Source organism: Dreissena polymorpha, chromosome 16 (genome assembly GCF_020536995.1).
Source record: "Dreissena polymorpha isolate Duluth1 chromosome 16, UMN_Dpol_1.0, whole genome shotgun sequence".
In the NCBI taxonomy this organism is placed as follows: domain Eukaryota; kingdom Metazoa; phylum Mollusca; class Bivalvia; order Myida; family Dreissenidae; genus Dreissena; species Dreissena polymorpha.
In genome coordinates this window covers 3515508-3536464 of record NC_068370.1, presented here as the reverse complement: position 1 = coordinate 3536464, position 20957 = coordinate 3515508, and the positions used below count along the sequence as shown (strand labels likewise).

Sequence of the window (20957 nt, the reverse complement as noted above, 5' to 3'; positions counted from 1 at the left end):
TATATTGCTTGGCAATAGTCTTGTTAGATCTGTTAAAAGCCTAGTGGCTACCAGACAGTTGACGAAATAAGGCTGGGATTATGTAATTCTTAGTCGCACTTAAGTTTTACGTTTGCTACAGTCGCTGTGCCAAGGCCATCAAGTGTGATTATCCATTATTTTTATGCCCGCGGTAGGGTGGCATATAGCAGTTGAACTGTCCGTCAGTATGTCAGTCAGTATGTCAGTCTGTCCGAAAAAAAAATAATTTAACATTGGCCATAACTTTTGCAATATTGAAGATAGCAACTTGATATTTGGCATGCATGTGAATCTCATGAAGATGCACATTTTGAGTGGTGGAAGTTCAAGGTCAAGGATATTTTTCAAGGTCAAAGGTCAAAAAAAATAAATTAAAGCGGCGTTGTCATGAAGCTGCACATTTTGCGTGGTGGAATTTCAAGGTCAAGGTAATCCTTCAAGGTCAAAGGTTTAAAAAAATAAATATTTCAAAGCGGCGCAATAGGGGGCATTGTGTTTCTGACGAACACATCTCTTGTTTCTAATATTGTGGGAAAATAAATACTTTAGTGTATAGATTACTGCCAGGTGCAAACAAATTGGTTGAATACCTACAGTATGATTAAGCTATTTTGCTGTATCAAGCATTTTCAGCCTTTTAATAAAGAGGCAATAACTCTGCGTGAAATGTGTTCACCAGAAAAGGATAACATTTCAGACATATACTGTCAGAAAATATTGGAAATTTGAGAGGTCCAGTTGTATTTTTCACCCTTAGCTTGTTTAAACATCTTTTAGTTATACTAGTCTTATCTGACAACATTTCTGATAGTTTAAGGAGTCTGGAAATATAAAAAAGAAGTTTCTTTTTTTAATACAGCTTGTTTACTATCATTGCATTATTCTGTGGATTATTTTTCCAAGTTTAACTTTAATTTCAATGACAATATCATCATGTTGAAGAAATCTCTGGTAAAGGAGACTATCCAAGACACTGGCTAAGGGGTAGAAAATACCTGCATTAAGGCTTGTTAGTGTATTTATATTTGTATTGTTCAATGTTGACTTAACATGAACAGTGAATGTCTGTTTCTGTGTTAAAAGACCTTTTAGATTAAGTCTGGTCTGTACATCAAATTTTGTTATTTGTAAAAAACACTAAAATCATGTTAAAATTATCTGTCTAGTTCTATTACACTGTCATAAGACAGAATAGTTGTATGATATGATCATTAAATGAATTTCCATTATTTTTATCATCAGTGGCCATCCAGTGTTTAGAATCGTCTTACAGCATAGACTCCTCAGATGAGCAGACTGTCGCCAAGTACCATGTACAGAGGAACCTCCTAGATATATTTAACGCACAAATGAGTTTGGAGGTAATATAGCTATATCAGCCATAATGGATGTAAATCAATAGTTCAGCAGCTGGCTTGAATAGCGATGGTTGTAATTGTTCTACACGTAACAGAGGGCCTTAACAGCCATGTTTAGTAATTTTTCTACAGATGGCTTGAACAACCATGTTTATCAATTGCTCTACAGATGGCTTGAACAACCATGTTTATCAATTGTTCTACAGATGGCTTGAACAACCATGTTTATCAATTGTTCTACTGATGACTTGAACAACCATGTTTATCAATTGTTCTACTGATGACTTGAACAACCATGTTTATCAATTGTTCTACATTGGTTTGAACAGCCATGTTTATCAATTGTTCTACAGATGGTTTGAACAGCCATGTTTATCAATTGTTCTACATTGGTTTGAACAACCATGTTTATCAATTGTTCTACAGATGGTTTGAACAACCATGTTTATCAATTGTTCTACAGATGGCTTGAACAACCATGTTTATCAATTGTTCTGCAGATGGCTTGAACAACCATGGTTATCAATTGTTCTACAGATGGCTTGAACAACCATGTTTATCAATTGTTCTGCTGATGACTTGAACAACCATGTTTATCAATTGTTCTACATTGGTTTGAACAGCCATGTTTATCAATTGTTCTACAGATGGTTTGAACAACCATGTTTATCAATTGTTCTACAGATGGTTTGAACAACCATGTTTATCAATTGATCTGCAGATGGCTTGAACAACCATGTTATCAATTGTTCTGCAGATAGCTTGAACAGCCATGTTTATCAGTTGTTCTACAGATGGCTTGAACAACCATGTTAATCAATTGTTCTGCAGATGGCTTGAACAACCATGTTATCAATTGTTCTAAAAATGGCTTGAACAACCATGTTTATCAATTGTTCTGCAGATGGCTTGAACAACCATGTTATCAATTGTTCTACAGATGGCTTGAACAACCATGTTTATCAATTGTTCTACAAATGCAGAGATCGGGATAAAGATGCGCAGTGCGTTTTTTCCCATTAAAACGAAAAACTGCGCATCATTTCCGTAATTCAATGCGCACCATTACGCAATGCTATGCCCGTTGCATAAATCTTATCCATTTATAAAAAAAATTACTCTTACACAAATTATTTGTTTGCTTACTCGACTTCATGATCGTTCATGAAAAACAATCCAGGGCGTTGTCACGGTAATGTTTGCTAAAATTGTTGTTGTCATGAAAACTCTTTGATGTACAATGCAAAACATCTTATTTGAACCGACGCAAATTAATTAAATAATATTTTTCAACTTCGCTTTAGCTTTATTTTGATCATTTAATCCAAAGTTTAATGTTAGCAAGCGTTTTTTTTAATGGAATTGTAAACATAGAGTCAATTAAAGTCTTTCAAAAATTTGCACTCTGTGAATTGGCAGTTTGACGTATTCAAAAGAAAGCTGCTTCCGGTGTGAAGCAATAGAGTGACAAATTTATAGCCAAAAAAATTGGCTTCCTTTGTCTAGCAATCAACATGCGGAACCAATTGTGTGTTTGTTCCTCAATGACAATTGTCCAATTTAATAATAGCACGTGCATAGCTCTGCCTTCGAATCTTTTGCAGAGAACGGAAGTGGATATTAACAGATAATTGAGCAAGTGTTTTACACAAGTTGAGTTCCAATTTGTAGAAATTACTCAGCCCTAAGTATTAAAACTACAAATACATTCATCAATGATTTTCCGAGATATACTGATTAGTTCCGATTTTCAAACTTTCTGTACAGTTCCTAACTATGCCTATGGCGTACGCCCGTGTTTGCAAAATTCCTCAACACATATATCATAAATAATGGCAGTGTTTTATTGGATTATTTATACTAATTGTCATATTGCAACATACATGTAATATTATTAACCATGTTTTCCGAAGGAAAAAACTGGTTATTAGATTGGCGAATGCGGGCGGGCTGGCGGGCGGGCGGAACAAGCTTGTCCGGGCCATACTTTTGTCGTTCATTGTGAGATTTTAAAATCATTTGGCACATTTGTTAACCATCATTAGACGGTGTGTCGCGCGAAAGAATAACGTCGATATCTCAAAGGTCAAGGTCACACTTTGAGTTCAAAGGTAAAAAATGGCCATAAATGAGCTTGTCTGGGCCATAACTATGTCATTTATTGTGAGATTTTAAAATCATTTGGCACATTTGTTCACCATCATGGGACGGTGCGTCGCATGAAAGAATCACGTCGATATCTCCAATGTCAAGGTTGCCACGACTAAAAATATATTAATTTTCAAACAAACTTACAAAGGGGGTTAATTTTGTTTGTTCATTTCAAAAGTTCAGTTTGAGTTGTCTCCCTTTATCAGATTTTTTTTCACAATGAAAACCTGGTTTTGTGACAATTTTGTCCCTTGTTTTTATTAGCTCACCTGAGCACAACGTGCTCATGGTGAGCTTTTGTGATCGTCTTTTGTGCGTCATGCGTCGTCAACATTTTGCCTTGTGAACGCTCTAGTCTACTATAATATCGGATTTGTTTAATATAATTAACATGTTAAACAATATAGTTGCGTCACAGACTTGGAAATAAATTTGATGGGGTCACAATTTTACTGACACTGATTTTCCTATTGTCTGTAATTTTTACTCGAAATAAATATTGAGAAATGCCCATTCATAATTGCAAAGAGCCCATTCAACTTTGTAAGTGCCCATTGTTGTTTTCATATATGGGGCAGTAATCCCATCAGAGAAAAAATATCCCGATCTCTGCAAATGGCTTGAGCAGCCATTTTTATTAATTATTTCACAGGATTTTTAAATGACATTTTTCTCGGAATTGCTTTTTTTTTAATATACTTGTAATAATATTAACGGATAATGTTTCTTTCAAGTAACAAACATGGTGAACAAATGCATTTAAATATTAGTAACAATCAACACTACTGATAAATATGTAAAACAGCATATATTTTAAACTTGTCAGATGCAGTTGTTAATATGTTCATTATTTTACAAGTATTACCTGGTTAGCTGGGTGTTTTCGGAGAAAACCTTAGGTATTGTCATAGCCAGCTCGTCGTCCGCCGTCTGACGTCCGCCGTCCGTGTCGTGCTAAAACCTTAAAGTCTCTGTAACGCTCAAAATCAACGAAAATTTCGTTAAGTATTTCGTAAAATAAAGTTAACACCTTAACAATCTAAGTGTTCCTTATAGCAAAAGCCAAAATTTCAACGCTAGATGTGGTATAATTACATAGATTTTTGTAGATACAAAATGCTCGTTTTTATTTATTGTGGCCACAATTAATTCCCACAAATATATCTATTCATACGACACACAAACACCATTTTAGTGCTCATGTGTCGTATGAATAGATATGCAAAACAATAATAAAAACGAGCATTTTGTATCTACAAACATCTATTTTACCAGACCACATCTGACGTTGAAATTTCGGCAATTGCCATAAGGAACACTGATTTTTAATTGGTTAAGTTTATTTTACGAACAATTGTACGAAATTTTCGTTGATTTTGAATAGTAATGTTACTTTAACATTGGCTCTAAAATCAAAGTGCTCCACCTACAACTTTGAAACTTCATATGTAGATGCACCTTGATAAGTTCTACATGCCACACCCATTTTGTGGTCACTTAAGTCAAAGGTCAAGGTCACTGTGACCTCTAAATAAAAAATAAAAAAAATTCTGACAAGCTTCCATTTATTCAAAACTGCACCCGTAGCCGAGAGTGGCACCTGTTATGCGGTGCTCTTGTTTTATTAGCACGCTCACAACTAAATTTACAGAGCATGTTTTGCAAATCAGTATGTGCTTAGAAGCCTTAGCTACGCTTAGAACCGTAACTCACTATGCTAGGAATGATTGCAGCTGCCTGTCTGCACTGCAGACGACGAATGCTTTGGAGTGTCTGCATCTACTACTGCAGTGAGTGTATTTACCAGCTTGTAAGACGACATTGGCTAGTCTAGTGTTTATCATTGAAATCTGTACGTATTGGCTGCTTTCAGGGAAAACGGGGCTTTATGCATGTCAAATAAGATTAGCCTGTGCACACTGATTAGCCTGTGCAATGCGCACAAGCTAATCAAGGATGACAACAGCGAACAACTTCAGTGCCTTCAGCGCTTTGATTTTATTCTCATTTTAGTCTGAAATTTTAAGTCTCGGGATTGAATCTGAAGAAATATTATAAAGATGTTATAAATTATTTATGTATATCAACACTTCAAAGTATGGCATTGGTGTCTGAATATGATAAAAAAAAGAAACTGAATTTTAGCGCAATACAAATGCAAATTAATTATCTGATTTTAATATATTATAGTGAGTATGTTATTATCCCCGCGCTTTTCGAAAAGTGTGGGGATTATGTGGTTATCTACATGTATGCCGTCTGTATGTCCGTCCATCCTGGCCACTAGGGCTTGATGCTTACTTCTATAGATTGGTGTCCACAGGGAACCCTGCCTATTCAAATTAGAGAAAATCCTGCGAAAAACTGGTGTCACTCACCAAAATTTGCGGGTCTCGGGTTCCCGGGACACTGTTAGTGTCGAGGCCTGGCCACTATCTCCACCTACACTATTAGCACAAGTTATTGGGTTTGGGGTGGGGCCGGGTCAGAGATTTTCACTCATTTTACTAACAACATGGGGCGTGGGGATACACATTGGCCTCTGCTGCGCCATTTCTAGTTTATAATGCAGTGAGGATAAACTGGCAAACCATTGACCTCCCTTCCTACATTCATACCCATTTTTTATGCAGACAAACATTAATTCCTCTGGTATTTTCACAGTCCAAACATTCGTTCCGTTTGTTCTGATAAATATTAGTGTAGGAAGTTCTAACCATTGTTGGTAGAAACCAATGTCTACACACCTAAGCTGGAGTATGCATGTGGTTTAAGGCTGATGCAGATTTCACTGAGCTATCTCTACATGAAGCAACACCTGAAGAGAAAGAAGAGGCAGAAATTCTTAAAAACAAAGGTATGCAATTACAAAATTTCAGTTTTGTGTATTTTTACGTTACCTTTCTTTCACTAAACCACTTTATAATTGATGTATAATTATTTGGTGGCATGAAGCCAATGCCTTGTCAGTCTGTTTGTGCTTAATTCTGGTGGATACTCTAACCCCATAATTTATCAGTCAATTTTTAGCTCGGCGTTTTCGGAAAAACACCGCGATATTGTCATAGCCAGCTCGTTGTGTCGTTCGCTGTCCGCGTCGTGCTAAAACCTGAACATTTTGTTAAGGTTTTGAAGATTGGCTCTACAATCAAAGTGCTTCCACCTACAACTTTGATGCTTCATATGTACATGCACCTTGATGACTTTTACACGACACACCCATTTTTGTGTCACTTGGTCAAAGGTCAAGGTCACTGTGACCTTTAATTATTATTTTTTAAATCTGACAAGCTTTCATGTATTCAAAATTGCACCCGTAGCCGAGTGTGGCATTTGTTATGCGGTGCTCTTGTTTAATAACTTGCCACAAATATGCATTAAAAAAAATGTCCGATTGTGATAATTGATAATGTTCATCTGATAATTGATAATGTTCATGTGCTAATTGAGGATGTTTGTTATCTATTTACAAATGTAAGAGTGTAACAAATAGCTGTTTTATATTACGTCTGGCGATGAAGTAAACAATAAATATTTTGTTCCATTATTATTATATTAAACCTTTATATTTTTGCAGACATAAATGTAAGGTGATATTTGTTGACACATAAACTCTTTTTAGCTCGACGACTATTATACACTTCAACACCGTTATTTCGAAGTCGTCAGACCGTTAAAAAAAATTTCGGATTAACGATAATTCGAAATAAACATTTGACAGAAGCCTTTTGTATTCTGTAAAAATAAAACGTTGTGGAGTTCGCATGGTTTGGTTACACGCTTACTTAAAAACGTAAACAAGTCAGATAGCAATAGATTTCTACTTGTAACAAACGGAGGAATAAAACGATTCTTTTTTTTGTTTTTATTTTTCTCTAATTACAGAACATATATAATATAACGAATATCACAAATTATCAGACATGCATACATATGAATACATTTTCGGAAATGAATTAACATTTGTTTGAAATAATATGCGATGTCTCTTTGAACACCAGCGTTCGCGCAGGCGACAAAGGTATAATTATCGGCTTTTGACGCGCCACGACAAAGGTGTGAAATTACGCAAAGTATTTTGCAGTTTTGACTTCGGATTAAAGATTAATAATTAGGTGTGAATTATAGTGTATGGACCTACAGAATCACTGGGCATTAACGATTTCTTCGGTTTAATGAAGTTCGGATTAACAATGAAATTTTACATTAAACAAAGAAGAACCAAAATCGGAACCCGAAAAATACTTCGAAATAACGGTTACTTTGGATTATCGGTGTTGGAAATAACGGTGTTGAAGTGTATATGAAATATATATAGTGGAGCTATCCTACTCACCCCGGTGTTTCCGTTTCCGTGCAAATGTTAAAGTTTTCGTACTACCCCAAATATTTCCCTTGACATATTGCTTTCATATTTTGCATACTTGTTTACCATCATGACCCCCACCTATAAACAAGAGCAGACAACTGTAGCAAGAATTTTGACAGAATTATTGCCCCTTTTATACTTAGTATATGCAAATTATTGATAAATCTATGTTAAAGTTTGCGTACTACCCCAAATATTTCCTGTGTTCCTTGACATATTGCTTTCATATTTTGCATACTTCGTCTTGTTTACCAACATGACCCAACCTATAAACAAGAGCAGATAACTGTATCAAGCATTTTGACAGAATTATGGCCCCTTTAATACTTAGATAATTGAACATTTTGCTTTAATTGCCATAACTTTTTATTAATGATCAGATTTTATTAAAACTTTGACAAAACAACACTTACCTGAATACCACAATGGATTCCACCCAAACAAAACTCCACGCCCCAACCCAGAATCCCTGCCCCCCCACCTCCCCCCCCCCATATTTTTTTTTCGTTTTTAGTTTATTTTTGAAAGATCATCTTGTAAATGACCACATCCCACATTATACCCCCCTCTCACCCCTCCCCTACCCCCCCCCCCCCCAAAAAAAAAAAAATTATAATTTTTGTTTCACTTTTTTGTTGTTGAAAGATCGTCTTATAAATTATTGAATATGATCAATTTCCCCATGATGGCTTACGTTATACTGTCAAGCACTCAAATAGTCGAGCGCGCTGTCCTCTGACAGCTCTTGTTTACCTTTATTATTGAAATAAGTTTCTATTTCTTAGTATCTTCTTTCAGGGAACGATTTTATGAAGTCAGAAAAGTTTTCAGATGCCATTGAGTCCTATTCACAGGCATTGAAATTGGACAACAAAAATGCAGTATATTATTGTAATAGGTAGGTGCTGATGTATTTGGAAAAATTTAGTTACATCCGTTCTAGATAAAATGTGCTTTATATATTCCATTATAATTTCTATGCTCCCCCAAAAAATTTTGGGGGGAGCATATAGTCGCCGCTTCGTCTGTCCGTCCGTCCGTCCTTTCCTGGTGTCTGTGTGTCCGTCCGTTCGTCCTTTCCTGGTGTCTGTGTGTCCGTCCGTGCGTTATTGCCCTTTAAAATTTTCCATTAACTGTACATATAGTGCAATTCTTGTCCGGGCTATTTCTCAGCAACTAATGACCGGAATTCAATGAAACTTTATGGGAAGCTTCACTACCAAGAGGAGATGTGCATATTATTAGTGGGTTCTGGTCGGATGATTTTTCACAGAGTTATGGCCCTTTGAAATTTTATATAAAGATATTCTTGTCCCCCCAACTACTGTGCCCTCAAGACGTTTCCTTTTATCTTAATATATAGTGCAATATTGTGACAAAAAAAACCTTTGAGGAGCATCACCCGTCTCTGACGGTTTCATGTTTTGTTATGACCCCTGAAGGAGGGCATATAATGATCGGACCGTCCATCTGTCCTCCTGTCCTTCCATCACACTTTTCGTTTATGTTTCTAAATATGCTCATAACTTCTATGTCCCTTGAGATAGAACCTTCATATTTGGTATGCATGTGTATATGGACAAGGCCTTCCCATACACTTAAACAAATTTACCCCTGTGACCTTGACCTTGAACTTAGGGTCCGCGTTTAGGTTTCAAATCTGCGTTTTGGTTTCGAAAAATGCTCATAACTTCTATGTCCCTTGAGATATAACCTTCATATTTATTATGCATGTGTATATGGACAAGGCCTTCCCATACACACAAAAATTTTGGCCCCTGTGACCTTGACCTTGAACTTAGGGTCCACATTTAGGTTTCAAAATCTGCATTTGGGTTTTGAAAAATGCTCATAACTTCTATGTCCCTTGAGAAATAACCTTCATATTTGGTATGCATGTGTATATGGACAAGGCCTTTCCATACGCACACAAATGTTGACTCCTGTGATATTGACCTTGAACTAAGGGTTTAGGTTTAGGTTTCAAAATCTGCGTTTAGGTTTTGAAAAATGCTATAACTTATATCAGAGTGTTTATATGGGGCATATGTTATCCTATGGTGACAGCTCTTGTCTAAACCTCTATTGTAAGGAGACGCTTTTCTGCAGTATTCCTTGACACTCAGTAACGGTTCTTCCAAGCAAACAGTCCCAAAAATCCTTTCATAAGATTTTACAAAAAATTCATGGTAATATGGTTATAATTAGTTTTACAAAATTGGTACAAAAATCCAGAAACTGTAATTGTTTTTGATATTGCTGAATTACTGGTAAGCACATAAAACAATATGAGGCTTGGATTCATGTTTCTCATTAAATATGGTTTTGCAAAATATTCTGTGTACTGCATTTGAAGAAAAGTAATTTATTTTCAGAGCTGCTGCCTATAGTAAAATCAGCAAGCATAAGAGTGCAATAGAAGACTGCCAGAGGGCCCTCACTATTGACCCACTATATAGTAAAGCATATGGAAGGATGGGGTAGGTATACCGTAAAGTGTAGAGATGATGTAAAAATAGGGCACTAATTTGTTCTTTGAAATCGTACTGAAATTTTGTTACAAACTAATGTCATATAATTTGCATATTGGTTACCATTGAGTAACACAGTAACAAAGCTAAGGTATAAGCCATATGTTTTGTTTAAATATTAAATATTTACAAATGTGTGTGTGTGTGCTTTTTAATGAAAATAACTTTCTTTTGAGTGTAGTTAAATTGTAGAATGTTCAAGTTAATCTATGGGCAGTTACCAAATGCAAACTTCATGACACAAAATTTAACCATTTTCAAAATAACATTTACTAATTACTTTACAGCTATTTAATATTTTAAATAACCTAAATGTGAGTGATAATTTACTTTTGCAATGCAATAAGCCTTCAGGACACATTCAATTAAAAAAGTAATGAACATGTAGCTCAAGCCCTGGAGATAGCTACATTGTATATTAGCAGGAAATAAGTGAGTTATTGAGGTATTATTTACATAGTAGAAAGTCATTTGAATAAATATATTGTGTGTACATGTATACAGATGGTCCATTTAAGCTTGACTATTCGTCAAGTAGCCTTATTCTATACTACTCACTTTATGTCCATATAATAATGTTGTCATCTGAATAACACAATTATTCAGGTTTGTGTGCAACGTCTCCATATCACTGTTTCTTCTACATGTATTCAAATACAACGTCACGCATGTGTTATGAGTCAGTGTGTGAGTTCACTGACAAAGGCCCATAACTCAGACCTGCAGAATTATGACCCTTTTTTGTGATTATCACCTGTTGTACCTGCACAATGAGGCCTTGCTGATGATTTCCGGTTGAACCTGTACGGTATTGTGGGACTTCTTTTGTCTGTGGAAAGATTACAGATTAGCATGATTGATGATAGCTATTATCCCCCGCCATAGGCGGAGGGATATTGTTTTGGCATTGCACGTCCATCCGTCTGTCCGTCTTTCCGTCCGTCTTTCTGTCCGGCACTTTTGTGTCCGGCGCCATATCTTGGAAGTGCTTTGGCTGATTTCATTGAAACTTGGTATGAGTATATACCAGTATATGGATAAGAGAATGATGCATGCCAAATGGCATTGTACACCATCGGATTATAACGGAGTTATGGCCCTTTGTATCTTGAAAAAAAAGCTTTTTTGTAAGTCTGGAGCCATATCTTGGAAGTGCTTTGACGGATTTCATTGAAACTTGGTATGAGTATATATATGGATAAGAGGATGATGCACTTTGGCGTTGTCCATCCATCCGGAAAACTTTTGTGTCCAGAAGTATAATGGCGGGGATATCAACTCAGCGAATTTGCTTGTGTGTTTAAGGTAGCGCACCCCTAATGGGCACATCTCCAAATATAATTTAATTAATTGTTTTCCTAATCAGCATCATTTCACTGAACTACATGCAAATTTGTAGGTAGGCTTTCCATGCTTTAAAAAAAATAGACAGATTTTTTCAAAACCACCCTCACGCTCGGCTTTTGTCCAGTATATTTTTCACCCCTGGGGTATATAAAAGTTCCATAATTCATTCAAATTTCCAAATATGGGCATGCAGTTGGTGTGTACAGATACAGTAAAGGTGTTTAACATTTAAACAAGATGAAATAAGTATTATTTTACAGACATTTATTTTTTACAAATTTTTATCTTTGGAATAGCGCCATGAAATGTTAGTGATTTCAGCCAAGTAAAAATTTGGTCGGTTAAAAACAAGTGTCATAAAATTCAAAATAGTATCATTTAAGGTATATTTTAAACTAATTTTTTATAGAAACACTATATACAGCAAAAATACCAAGAAATAGACAGATTTACCGTTTACTTTTTGAAATAAAAATAAAAATGCAACATGCATCATTCGTATTTTCAGCAGTAAATTACCCAATTTAGCCATAATAATGTTTTAATTTTAAAAATTGAAGGATGTGCATACAATTTTCAACATATTTAACAATAAACAAAGCTTATATGCTATATTAAATGAAATTACGTTAGAAAAGAAATAAAATGCTTAGCAAAAAGTATGTAATGTTGGCAGGATTAGAACTTGCGCGGGAAGATCCCAAAAGATTTCTAGTCCATTGCCTAAACCACTCGGCCACGACAACTTCACATCAGTGCAACCTTAAATTAAATATCCATAAGTAAACAGGTAAAAAGGCTCGTCGATCTTTGAAGAAATCGCGAAATCGTATTTTTCAGATGATAATTGGATTAAAGTCAATACTTATAGTGAAAATAATGTATTCTAAATGAATTAGGTAAACACATATTAAAATTCGAAGTTTGAAAAAAATAAAATGCATCTCTTGGAAATAACCGATCATTGAAGATCGGCAATGATCGTAAAATAAATCGCGGGAAATCATTAGAGGTGCGCTACCTTAAGTGCAGTATATCACAGCTGATTGCCTGTTGTACATGTACAGGGTGCCTTATTGTCTGTGTTATGTGTACAGGATAGCGTACACAGCCCTGGAGGACCATGAGAGTGCCTTTGAGTGCTACAGGAAGGCCCTGGAGTTGGACCCTGACAACCAGAGCTACCAGAACAACCTTGAGATAGCCGAACAGAAGCTGCAGGAGTCCGCTGCTAATGTGAGGGTCCAGTATAAATACATGGGCTTAACTCTTTCAGTGCTGAAACCGAATTTTTGAAGGCTTTTGCAAACAGTTTGGATCCAGATGAGACACCACAAAAAGTGGTGTCTCATCAGGATCCAAACTGTTTGCTATTCTGATAGTATTCTTTGAAAAAAATCAAAGAAAATGCTAATTTTAGAAAGTCAGAAGACAACATTTTAGCAGACGACAAATTTCCCAGCATGCAAAGGGTTAATGCATGTGCGTAAAGTGTCATCCCACAGACTTATTAGGGACAACACTTTTCTTCCTATACTAGATTTTCCCCTAAGAAAAGACTTTCTTTAAATGAAAATTGCCCTAAATACAGCAAGTATCATCCATGATTAGCCTGGACTACACAGGCTAATATTTGATGACACTTTACGCACTTGCTTAGCCCTGTTTTCCCAGAACAAGTCTCTTACGTCCATGGCCCAGATTCCGGTCATGTAGTTGGGTTGAATGAAAGAAAACTTGTGCAATTAATTAAACGTGCCTGGAATGCCAGGGATTGGGGCACTGCTCAACCACCTAGTTATGATATTTAGGCATAGCTGTGTTTAAGCTATCACTGTTCTGTCTATTGCAGGCTGGTTTTGGTATGGGTCTAGGTGGAGGCATGCCTGGAATGCCAGGGATTGGGGCACTGCTCAACAACCCAGCTATGATGCAGATGGTCAGTAAACAGTTATCAACCTTGCTATGTTACAAAGAAAACCGTTAAAAATGCATGTAAATGAGTAAATTACCGGTAAACAATGAACAGTTCTTGCATGAATTCAACTGTTCCTAGATGAGATTGTATCTGTGCCTCAAACCAGTGGCAATATTAGATAAAGCACTTTTGATTGGTTGGTTAGACTGTTTCTATATGAAATTGATAATATGAAAAAAAGAAATCAAATGAATATCAAATACATACAACAGCTTCAGATTGTTCAGGGGTGACTAGTGATTCAAATAATAAAGTGGATCAAATAAAATACCCAACACTTAACAAAGTGATTTATTAATAAGAGGCACTCTTATTATGTGTCCTAAGTTATTTCACTGGCTCTTGACATCGGAGAAAACCTTGGATGAAGTGCTGTATGAAATTATGTGTTTATTATATGATGCTGTAATGCGAAAATAGAGTCTTTTACCATTTGGGACCAGAGTAGCTCCAGCCAATCCAGCCCATCCTGTGCATCTTTGCAATCTGGTCAAGAGTTACCCTTACCATTAATGAGACCAAGAAATGTGTCGTGACTAAGTCTATAGCGTACAGCGTAGCTTCTGACCAGACCAATGCCGAGACGGGTCAGACGCTACCCTGGACGCTTATGGCAGGCATAAGACCTTTTTTTGCATGAAGTGACTCATTTATAACTTTTCTTACCATGTTAACTTATGAATAATTTCTGATTGCTTTTATATGAGTATTTTGATGCCGTATCTGCATTTATTTAAAATTAATTATAATTTTATAATCTTTTAATATTTGCAAGCACTGTGAATGCTGCTTGTTTATGATTTGCTAATTCATGCACAAAATAGTTTGCATTAAATTTGTTTTAAGATTATTTTTTGTTCTTTTTTAGGCCCAGCAAATGATGTCAAACCCAGAAATGCAGAATATGTAAGACTTTATTACATTATGATGAATTATATTTGTCTTCATTACACAGCTTTGATAATCGTTTTGTGTGCTCCCTATTCCAGTTATTAAGGAAGGAGCATATTGATTTGTCCATGTGATTTGTTTCAACTGTAACTCAAAAAGTACTAACAGAGAAGAAACCTTTTTTAGCATTTTGATCAGCATGTTAAGCTTGTATGCCTGGATAGTTCCGTGCAGAGTTGTCAGAGATTGCCAGAGTAACCAACCTTGTTTTAACAAAATTTAACATTTTTTTGCATTTTGTGTCATGTAAATCAAAATTAATTTGATATAATTGATAGAGAGATGTTACTTCATAGCCATATCTAAACAGTATTAAAACGACTAATGAAGAGTTTTAAAATATCTAACAAATGAAACGAATTTGAACCTTTTGAGATCTTTTTGCATCATGCATCAGCCTAAACAAATTGCCTTGATAATTATAATAATTATAATAATTGACCGAAATAAATAGGTTTAAACTAAACATTGCTTGAGGTTGTCTCTGTCTAAGCTAGTTAGACTCACAAGATTTTGGAAAATGATTCATGGGAAGATCAAGTACTTGGTGGCTTAACACATTTCAAATACTGAGATTTTTTATTGAACTCCTAGCATCTCGTTGTACTTTCAATAGGATGGCCAACATGATGCAGGGCATGAGTCAAGGAGGCCAGGGCGGTGATTTCAACTCCATACTGCAGATGTAAGTAGAGCCAAGATGTGTGTTGCTAGATTTCTAAACATTAGGGATATTCTGTGTTTAGCTGTCTATCAAACAGCCTGGTCTTATTCCATATGGGGCCGGCGTAGCTCCTGACAAGAATGGGCAATTGCTTCTCTACCTCAGTATCTGCTATACTTTTTTGTGTTGAAAAAACAAATATTATCTGAGTAAGATTGTCACAGATTTAGCATTATATGAAAGATAAACTAAATGTGTGGAGCAATCTAATATTTGTACTGGCAAATTATGAGAATTAGATAAACTTGGGAAACTGCATCTTTGCAAAAGTTACAAAAATCAGTTTATGATCCTTACAGGATAGGATTTATGGTATCCAAACAATTTTTGGGGCAGCATTATTATATTCACTGCATTGTTTTTTTTTGCTATGCAGTGGATGGCTTTCAGTTACTACTATTGGGGATGGGATGCTTAAATAAGAAGTGGACTTATATTTAATTTTATAATACTCCTTTAAACATGTCTTTACAATGAGGTTTTAATGGTATTCATTTGACTTGTTAGTCCTCCAAACCATTCTGTTTTAACCACAAATAAAATGTGTTTTTGATGAAGCTGTTTTTCATTTACCCAAGGTTCCAACCAGTAGGCCCGAATTAATTATGTATTTTCATATGAAGTAAGGTGAGGCCAGTGTAGGGAAGGCCAATTATTTAATATTTTATTGGCAACTTTTAGCAAGGCTGTTTTCGGAGAAAACCCGAGCTATTGTCATTGCCAGCTCGTCTTCCGCCGTCCGCCAAAGGCGTCGTGATAAAACCTTAGCATTGGCCATAACTTTTTAAGTATTGAAGATAGCACCTTGATATTTGGCATGCATGTGTATCTCATGGAGCTGCACATTTTGAGTGGTATAATTTCAAGGTGAACATCATCCTTCAAGGTGTAGGGTAAAAAAAACAAAGTCAAGAGAAGTAATAAGCTTTAAATGGACATAGTTATCTGACCTGCCCACGTATATATTTTTAACCAGGTTTTTCGAAAAAAAAACAACTGGTTATTAGATTGGCGAATGTCGGCAGGCGGGCGGGCTGGCTGGCTGGCAGGCAGGCGAAACACGCTTGTTCGGACCATAACTCTGTCTTTCATTGTCAGATTTTAAAATCATTTGGCACATTTGTTCACCATCATTAGACGGTGTTTCACGCGAAAGAATTACGTCGATATCTCCAAGGTCAAGGTCACAATTGGAGTTTGAAGGTCAAAAATGGCCATAAATGAGCTTGTCTGGGCCATAACTTTGCCGTTCATTGTCAGATTTTATAATAATTTGGCACATTTGTTCACCATCATTAGACGGTGTGTCAAGCAAAAGAATAACGTCGATATCTCCTAGGTCAAGGTCACAATTTGAGTTTGAAGGTCAAAAATGGCCATAAATGAGCTTGTCTGGGCCATTACTTCGTGATTTATTGTGAGATTTTAAAATCATTTGGCACATTTGTTCACCATTATTAGACAGTATGTCGTGTGAAAGAATCAAGTCGATATCTCCAAGGTCAAGGTCACAATTTGAGTTTGAAGGTCAAAAATGGCCATAAATGAGCTTGTTTGGGCCATTTCTATTATTCATTGTGACATTTTAAAATCATTTGGCAAATTTGTTCACCATTATTGGACGGTGTGTCACGCGAAAGAATTATGTCAATATCTCCAAGGTCAAGGTCGTCACAACTAAAAATAGATTGATTTTGAAACAACTATGTTACTATGAACAATCAGTAACAATGCACATTTTGATTTTGAGTTGTTTCTATCAGACTTTTTTATCCCCCCCCCCCCTTCGAAGAAGAGGGGGTATATTGTTTTGCACATGTTGGTCGGTCCATCGGTCGGTCCTTCAGTCGGTCCACCAAATGGTTTCCGGATTATAACTCAAGAAAGTTCAGGCCTAGGATCATGAAACTTCATAGGTACATTAATCATGACTGGCATATGATCCCTTTTGATTTTCAGGTCACTAGGTCAAAGGTCAAGGTCACAGTGACTTGAAACAGTAAAATGGTTTCCGGATGATAACTCAAGAACGCTTAGGCCTAGAATCATGAAACTTCATAGGTACATTGATCATGACTGGCAGATGACCCCATATGATTTTCAGGTCACTGGGTCAAAGGTCAAGGTCACAGTGACTCGAAACAGTAAAATGGTTTCCTGATGATAACTCAAGAATGCTTACACCTGGGATCATGAAACTACATAGGTTCATTGATCATGACTGGCAGATGACCCCTATCGATTTTCAGGTCACTAGGTCAAAGGCCAAGGTCACAGTGACTCGAAACAGTAAATGGTTTTCGGATGATATTTCAAGAATGCTTATGTCAAGGATCATGAAACTTCATTGGTAGATTGATCATGACTGGCAGATGACCCGTATCAATTTTCAGGTCACTAGGTCAAAGGTCAAGGTCACAGTGACTTGAAACAGTAAAATGGTTTCCGGATGATAACTAAAGAATGACTATGCCTAGGATCATGAAACTTCATAGGTACATTGATTATGACTGGCAGATGACCCCTATTGATTTTCAGGTCACTAGGTCAAAGGTCAAGGTTGCAGTGACAAAAAACGTATTCACACAATGGATTCCACTACAACTGACAGCCCATATGGGGGGAATGCATGTTTTACAACAGCCCTTGTTTTCTAATTGAAATCAAGGTCAATTTTACACAAGGAGGTTTACAATACACATTTTGAATTGTCTTCCTTTATCAGATTTTTTTCAACTGAAAACCTGGTTTTGTGACAATTTTGTCCCTTGTCAAATAAATCAAAGCCGCGCAGGAGGCCGCATTGTGTTTCTGACAAACACATTGTGGTAAAAGGTCAAATGATTGATTTGTTAAAGTTTTTTTTTTATGATATAATTATAATTTCTTTGGTGTTGATTACATACCTGTGGACTTATGTCCATAGATACATGATCAACTCTGGCTACGATCTCTTTTAAACCACAGGCCTTGGTTGTCAGTGATGTCTGACATTGTCATAATTGACTGTGAGACCATCCCCACCCCCCCCCCCCCCACCCACCCCCGGTTGGATTGGACAAAATTCAAGGGAAGAAATAAACTTTAAAGGGAGATGATTTCTATACCTGCAAAATGATAAATAGAAATGTTATTGCAATGCGGCGCAGTAGGGGGTATTGTGTTTCTGACAAACACATCTCTTGCTGGGTCACTAGGTCAAAGGTCAAGATCACTGTGACCTCTAAAAAAAATAATTCTGACAAGCTTCCGCAGCCGAGTGTGGCACCCTTTATGCGGTGCTCTTGTTTATAAATCCCATGTCTCTGACTGATGTATGTAGAAATGTCCACGTTTCAAAAATAATAACATAAGGCCACACACATGATATCTCTCACTCAGGGGTCAGCAGATGGCTCAGCAGATGCAGGCACAGAACCCAGAGCTGGTCAACCAGCTACGAGAGCAGATGGGCCGACCACCCAATCCTCCAGGGGATGGGGACCAACCACCTGCATCCGGTAGGTAGCCGGTGGGTATCTTGCTTCTTGCAGAAGCATTTATCTCTTTTGATAGTTATTCAAAAGTTGATTAATACCAAACCCATGTTTAATTGCTGCATTATATATTATGAAATATTTATAGTGGATCTATCTTACTCAGGTCGGCGTTAGGGTTCCCGTTCCCGTTAGCGTGCAAATGTTAAAGTTTGCGTACCACCGCAAATGTTTTAATTGTCCCTTGACATATTGCTTTAATATTTTGCATACTTCTTTGCCAACATGACCCTAATCTATAAACAATAGCAGACAACTGTATCAAGCATTTTGTAAGAATTATGGCCCTTTTTTCACTTACAATATGCATATTATTGATAAATCTATGTTAAAGTTTGCGTACCACCTCAAATATTTTCATGGTCCCTTGACATATTGCTTTCATATTTGGCAAACTTCTTTACCAACATGACCCCAATCTATAAACAAGAGCAGACAACTGTATCAAGCATTTTGTAGGAATTATGGCCCTTTTTTTAACTTATAATATGCATATTTCTTTAGTTACATTGCCATAACTTCTTTATTAATGATTCCATCCAAACAATACACCACGCCCCAACCCAGAATCCCTGCTACCCCCCCCCCCCAAAAAAAAATATATATTTATTTTTTCCTTTTTTTTATTTTTGAAATATCGTCTAATAAATGACCACACCCCACATTATACCCCTCTCTCAACCCCCCCCCCTACCCAACCCAAAACGAATATTTTTTTTCTTTAAAACATGGTTACAAAAAAAATAAAATAATAACTTACTTTATTTTTGAAGGACCGTCCAAACTTCCCACCCAAGCTATTGCTATCAAACTTGAAATAAAATGTTATTAGTTTGTTTTATGTCTTTACAAATGTTCAATAGGAAATATACCTGAACTATTATCTTGACCTTATTGAATAATTTGAAAAATTTCCCCATGATGACTTACGTTATACTGTCAAGCACTCGGAATAGTCGAGCGCGCTGTCCTCTGACAGCTCTTGTTGTTCTTAGACATCAGGTTTTAGTCTGTTTTCTATTCCTTCACTTAAGTGAATTTTTCCTTCTGGACTAAAGATCTTATTATTTTTTCCCTCCTTGTGTGTTTCAGATGGCCAGGCATGACGACTATAAGAAAAATGAGAACAACTGTTTATATTGATATGGATGGAGATTGCTCGGACCAACCATGCTGCAATGTTGTCTGTCTTTGATATGCTGTTAACTTGTAGCTGGAAGACCTTGAATCATGCTACATTGTTAGTTTGATTAAAATTATATATTATGTGTGGACAGCTGACATTCTAATGAGATGGTTAATACCTTGTATTTTGACAACTGATCAGGTTTTGGTTAATAAATGTCATGCTTGAATGAAAGCAAAAGTGTTAATATTATACAACTGTGCACTACTTAGATGTTGAAAATTAAGAGTTTATTATTTTGATTATTCCAAGATAATTTTTAACTTCAATTAATTTGGATTGAAACATGGTTTAAAATGTGTTGGTAATTTTACACTTCTTCACAGATTTGCATAAGAAAATGAGAAACATATAATTAAATAAAATTGAGTCTTTAGTATGTTTTAATGCAGAAATTGAATTGCAACTAATATGTATAACGAGTAATATAGTATTACTTCATGTATGTATATAGACTAATTTAGTTACAAATGTCATGTTTTTGTTCATGTTGAGTTTAGTAATGTGGTAAAGTATTTGATGTGTAGGTGTATTGTTTCTCATCTTTATTGACAACATGTTAAGTTATTATTTCATCGTTAATGTGCACATGTTAGTGTTCTCATTTTTTACACATGGATTCATTATTTACCTACAATATTTCTCAGTAAACACTATTAAAATTAATTTACTTACAATAATAAAATATTGATCCTGTAAGAGGTTAAAAAACATTTGTCTAGTCTTGAATGGATTTAATCTGTCAAATAATCAAGCAAGAATTGAATTGTGATCGTATTTTATAAATAAATGATAAATTTCACAA

General features: G+C 36.0%; 1 protein-coding gene across 4 annotated transcripts in view; it reads left to right on the top strand.

Moving 5' to 3' along the window:
* Positions 1 to 20957, top strand: part of LOC127861995 (small glutamine-rich tetratricopeptide repeat-containing protein beta-like) — a 24367-nt gene extending 3410 nt beyond the window's left edge. For 2 of the 4 annotated variants that reach the window (XM_052400834.1, XM_052400833.1), the window contains exons 3-13: positions 1264 to 1382; positions 5264 to 5320; positions 6306 to 6387; positions 8698 to 8797; positions 10275 to 10379; positions 12875 to 13013; positions 13630 to 13716; positions 14624 to 14661; positions 15323 to 15391; positions 18812 to 18930; positions 20059 to 20957. In XM_052400834.1, the coding sequence (XP_052256794.1) occupies positions 1264 to 1382; positions 5264 to 5320; positions 6306 to 6387; positions 8698 to 8797; positions 10275 to 10379; positions 12875 to 13013; positions 13630 to 13716; positions 14624 to 14661; positions 15323 to 15391; positions 18812 to 18930; positions 20059 to 20072 (929 nt within the window). In that variant the 3' untranslated portion in view covers positions 20073 to 20957. Of the gene's footprint in view, positions 1 to 1263; positions 1383 to 5263; positions 5321 to 6305; positions 6388 to 8697; positions 8798 to 10274; positions 10380 to 12874; positions 13014 to 13629; positions 13717 to 14623; positions 14662 to 15322; positions 15392 to 18811; positions 18942 to 20058 lie in introns of all 4 variants that reach the window. The other 2 variants (XM_052400835.1, XM_052400836.1) reach the window with 2 other exon arrangements.